The 5,764-nt window shown below is 39.9% G+C and overlaps 1 protein-coding gene across 1 annotated transcript; it reads right to left on the bottom strand.

The window, feature by feature from the left end:
- Positions 1-4,255: 4,255 nt before the first annotated feature.
- On the bottom strand, positions 4,256-5,017 carry MED28 (mediator complex subunit 28; the record flags this gene model as incomplete). The annotated part of the gene is made up of 2 exons (XM_008947505.1): positions 4,256-4,453; positions 4,905-5,017. Coding segments are annotated over 2 exons (311 nt in total), but the record flags the coding sequence as incomplete, so codon positions are not given.
- Positions 5,018-5,764: the final 747 nt, after the last annotated feature.

Here is a 5,764-nt window from a genome sequence, read left to right as displayed (position 1 = left end):
AGATGATATTCTTCCACTGTGATATGCACAGCTGTTGCTTGCAGATTTGGGAGCTGTAATTTGGGACATTACATGTATCAAGGAAAATGACTAATTGTGTGTGGACCTGCTCAGGCTTTGCCCTTTGTCATTCCAGCCCCTCTGTATGATAATCTCTATAAATAGTAATGAAAAGAAGGGAGGTTAACTTGGTGATAAGCACCTAACTGAGCTCCACAAAGCTATCAGCTTTGATGTATCTAAAAATCTCAAGGTCAAATGCACAAGGTGCTTTCATTGAACTACCTAACCCATGGATCCTCACAGCATACCCTGAGAATTTTATTTTAAATGCCTATAGAAAAAGACAGGAATCTTAATTTTTGGGTGCTCCCCACAAGATATCTGGGAATGAGATATTGTTGAGGTTTTATTGTGTAAAGTTTGTTGGTTCTTTTTTAAAAAAACGTGTGCGTAACCAAGTTCTCTGTTATAATAAAAAGCAGAAGAAAACGGTTGAGGTGCCCAGTCGTGTTGTCAGTGTTCCAAATTTAGCTTCCTATGCAAAGAGCTTTTTGAGCTGTGACTTGAGATCAAAAAGAAGTGCTCCTCAAATAACAAAATCTACAAGCTTGGACCGGAGTCCTGGCTGCCTCCGGGTGGGCTCTCCATCGACACAGTCCTCAGACAGCAGCGCTGCCACAAGGTATTTGTCCGTTTTGCAGTGACATGTAAGATGATAAATGAGCCAGTATGCAGTCTCGTAGGCAATTCAACCACAGTAGTCACTTGGAAATAGTGACGTAACATTTCTGTCGTGCAGTGAACTCCATGTGTGCAATTCTCTGCAGACAGAACCAGAACTTCACTGCAGCAATAAGTTTTAATTGCTGCCCATCAGAGCGTATGCTTGCAGCCCCTCCTGGTACAAAACAGAGAGGAGTTGCAAGAATTTAACTAAAAATATAGTTACCAGTGAACTGTAGCTGTTTAAAACTTGAGGCAGGTATCAGTAGTTCTCTTAAGGATGTGTTTTCTTTGTTACTTTTGTTTCCTCACTTTGCACTCGGTAGATGTAGATGGCATTTTTTAATTTTAGGAGATATTTGAATGAATCCAGGCTAATAATTTGGCAAACTGTTTAGAGACCTAAAAATCATTTAGCAGATACTCAACTAAAACTTCATAGTTTGACATTTTTTCTCTGAAAAGCTTGAATTTTTCTTCAAATTTATGAGTTACTGTTTAAACTGTGTTTCATGTTTTATAAACATGACTGAACTATCTCTTCAAGAAATAGCTAAAAATATATCTAGATAACTTTATACAGTCCTAATAGTAAGTATTTAAAAAGCCCAGCCTAGCACTATACCTCAGGACAAAAGCCAGCCTTCTCACCTATCTCCTAGTGGAGATTAGCTATCCTGTAAATTGTGTGCTGGAGCTCTATCCTTGCAGGCAGATGGTGCTGACTGATGGCAGAGACAACAATCCTGGACACAGGCCTGGATCCAGTTTGGCAATTCCTGCATCTTAAAAGAGAAGAGCGTTCCGTGTCATGCCAGAAAACTGCCAAGGCAAATCAAGATTTGTGTTTGAAAGGGAAGGACACAGGGAGACTGAGGCTAGCTAGACTGCTACTCACTCTTTCAAATCTTTTTTTGCTATAATATAAGCTAACTTAAATTAATAGAAATGTTAAAAAATGCCTCATCCAGTTGATGTGAGCACAGACCTCTTCACAGGATCATGAGTTTTTCCAGGAGAAAATGTATTAAATATTTGTAAGGTTGTAAGCAGTGATGCTAATTCTTATTTGTTTGCGCAGGACACATGACAATGAACCACCACAAACCAAAGATGACCAAAACCAAGACCCTCAGCATCAAGAATGGTTTACTAAATATTTTTCATTCTAAACTGTTCCTATGATTTTTAGAATTTCTAGAAAAGCTGCTCCTGTTCTCTTTTAAGGAATGATAATCCAGTATGTGATGTAGGAAAAAAAAAAAGTAATTTCCAAGTAAATAACAAGGAACAGCTGCACTCTCTCCTATCTAATGACTCTGGAGTTACAAGCATGAGTTTCAAAAGAATGCATTTTTTAACACCACCTGTAAAAAATGAAGAAAAAGCAGAATTCCAGGTACGACTATGTGAAGAGACTTTTTAATTGGGAGGCTGTACCCCTCAAGTTACAATAAATACGTGGTCTGGTCTCTGAGGCACCCTGATAGTCTGCCCCAGCTGATAACAGATCTTACTTCCACAGGTGATTTCTATAGGTTTATACATTTGCTTCATCAGCTGTTTAAAATCATTTCTGCGTATAATAATATAAATTTTAAAGGTTTTAATACAGTTTTGTTAAACTTACTTTAAACTGTACAGCATGCAGTATACCTCTAAGAATAGCATGTTTATAGCAGGCTGGTTTAGAAGTACCTTCTGATTTGCTTAATAAACTGTTTTGTATAGTCACCATTGCAGTATAATGCCCCTGCTGCACTTCAATACATTGATCAGCCTGCTAGATTAGGGTGATATATGAATATGAACATTAAAACTTGCCTGTAAATCATCAATTTCTGTTTTTCAAAATAATGCTGTTACGCTGAAGTGTGAGTCAGCTTGATACACTCCAAGAGTCCCATATTTATGGGAATTGTGTACTTGCACATTTTATCTCAGTATTACTCCCACCTACATGCCAAGTGAGTGAATGACTGCATTCATCAGATCCCACCCGCTACCGCATTACTAGGAGGAAAGACACCCATGAAGAAATTAATCCTCGGGTAGTTCGTCAACAAACATAAAAAGCAGGGAGTTGTGCAACCAGCAGCTTTGTGTGTGAAGATGGGATAGTTCAACTGCTGTGTGATTTGAATCCCTATTTTCAAAAAGCCAGGCCAGACTACATAACAAGTTTTCGTGTGAAGCGGCACAGCCCCAGCCCAGCCTCTGCCTGTATCTAACAGCCAGCCAGGGCTGCACCAACTGCAGACCAGCCCCTGTGCTCACTGCTGGTCAAGAGGCGGTACTAAGGGCAGTGCTTCCACAGGCCAATACTCCCATCCCAGCTGTTTAGCATTTTTTCCAAGATGAACTGCTTGGTTTGGAAGGCGACTTTGGCATCAGATTGGGCAAAAAGACACTTTTTATACATGTAATCAAGGGAACAAAATGTTGTACAGTAAGCACTAAGGAGTGCCTTGGTATCTCAGAGGATCACAAATGTATAGGGCTGAGTTTTTTGTTGGCTTTCTGCCACTCTGCCCCAAAATCTTCTAAAGCACACTAGAAAGTTCAATACACAATTACTAGTTCTAATTTCCAGGGTTACAGTATTCTAATAAGTTAACTCTGTCCCCAAAAAGGTAGCCTAGAAAGTGGCTTTCCTGGCTAAATGGATGAATTAAGGTTGTTGCCTAGGAACACAGGCAACAGAACTTCTTTGCTACTTCTACCTCCAGAATCTTTTTTTGAGCTACGTTTAGATTACAAAATAGCATACCCCAGTAGAAGCTAATTCTTCTAGTTTGAACAGTGCTGATGACTCAACATCCACCATGAGTAGTCTTTATTTTGGGGGTAGGTATGTTGGACCACCTCTAACACTAGCCTGACCAACAGGGCACCAGTAACACTGGGTCTGCACTATATACCCCCAGGGGTATGCATTTCACAGTTTCATTTCGTCCTGTAACCATCAAATTTGTATGTCCTGAGACCCCTTTGTGAGGTGAGAAGTCCAGTGGAGATAGACAACTCACTTCAACAGAAGCACACTCTTGATCTGGCCTAGATACAGGCAATTCTAAGGGTGCTTCTACAGTGGTATTTACAGATAATCACTGGTCACAAAATACTTCAATCTTCCAGTACACCCAAACAGTAATCTTTGTAAGTATTTTCACCATACCAGTAAAGGTAAGCATTAGGGCAGAGCTAAGGCCACGCTTTCTAGAAAGAACAGGATGTGTTCTGGAAAGCACAGTTTTGACAGAGAACATCCCAAATAGCTACTCTGCATCTTTTCCACTGAAACATAAAACCAATCTCTATTTTTGAGGGAAAACAAAACAAAACAAAACAAAACAAAACAAAACAAAACAAACACAAAAAAACCCAAACACCAAACTAATTTATTTTGCTTAATTGTCTACGTTATTTCTATTTGTATTACAAATGACATTTTACAAAAAGCATACAAAGTGAAAATCACAGCCCTGCTTCACACTGTTGAGACTCTTCAGCTATACAAAATGGAAGATCATGTTTGCTTCATTGGAGCAGGAATATTGGCAGACGCTTGTTCGAGGTAAGCTAAGGGGCCCTGCGGCACTTCCGCGGGCTTCTTGTGCTGCACGCTGATGTCTTCCAGGACCTGCTGCCAGTGCCGCAGCTTGCCCAGATGCTTCTGAATTAACGCCTCTTTTCTCTGCAGTTCATTTCTTAGTTCTGAAACGTCCTATGCGTGAAAATCTGCGTATTAGCACATGGACAGCTTTCTTAAGGATAACCACCTCACATAAAGAGTATGGGATTTTTTTAGCTTGAGTTTTCAGGCTGATCTTCTGGGGACTGATAATGGAAAAGCATCTACTGAAACAGAGGGAAAGCACTCAGAATGGACAAGTTCCATTCCCCTGTGTCACGTATTTCAGAGATCATTACCTCCAGCAAAACTTTACTATCTAGATTGTGTCTTCCAAGGAAACGATCATCTGTGTTCCAGCTCCACAGAGCAGTGGACATTCAGCTTCTCCAGGTGAGAGCTATGTTAACAGTCAAGTTCTACCAACACAGATGATGCAGCATCAGGCTGAGACACCCAAAATCAATGTGAACGAGTTGATTAACTGTACTAGTCCACAGCTTATCCAATCTAGCACAGGACAGGTAAGCAAATTTAAACATACCTCTTTAATTACTTGCTCTGGTTTCTGAACCGACAGTTGCAGTCTTTTTTGTAAAAAAAAGCATTCAGTTTGTCTTGCAACATCCAGAAATTTCTGGATGCATTGATCAACACCTAAACATAAAATAACAAAACAGAAAGACCAGATTAAAAAAAAGAATTTATCAGGCTGATACTGGCAGTTGCCTGCATGCTATTAAAAACAATCTTCACAGTACTTTCTAAAAAAACCTTAAAATTTACTAAAATGACATATTTATAAAACTAGGATGTGCATTAAGTCTGTATGAAATCCTGCTTCACACACTTTCAAAACTCATTCTAAATGTGCAACTATTTTTCCCCCCCGAGTTTTATTACATTTTTGACAATGAGAGAGGGATAAAATAATATGTGGAATTTGGTTCAATAAACAAGCTCAATGTAAGGTTCTAAAATATGGGTATATTTAGGAGGAGTATTCTGCTTTCATATGTTACACACTGCTGTTTTGATAACACAAGCTGTCCTATTCCAGCATATGAGTATGACCCAATATCCAGAAAAGAAAGCATGTAGGCTATTTTCAAAATGGCACTTGAGAGTCAAGCTTTGAAATTTCTTCAGGGAAAAGTGCACTTTTAAGCAGTAGTCAAGGGCAACTTTTTAACTTGCTGTTTACAGCAGTTCAGTATTAATTACTCCTCCCACTGAGGTGCCTGCTCCAGGCGTCTCAAAGCACCGCTGCTGAGCAGTCTGGGCTTTCCCCTCCTTCCTTCTGTTACTGCTCTATAGCGTGCCACGCTGGCCTCCCGGGGTCTGAGCCCTGTATTTCACTGCAGGCTAAGATAACCGCACACAACCGCAGGAGCCAGATGCTGC

This window comes from Merops nubicus, unplaced genomic scaffold (genome assembly GCF_000691845.1).
Source record: "Merops nubicus isolate BGI_N331 unplaced genomic scaffold, ASM69184v1 scaffold50569, whole genome shotgun sequence".
Classification (NCBI taxonomy): domain Eukaryota; kingdom Metazoa; phylum Chordata; class Aves; order Coraciiformes; family Meropidae; genus Merops; species Merops nubicus.
This window is presented reverse-complemented; position numbering and strand designations above follow the sequence as displayed.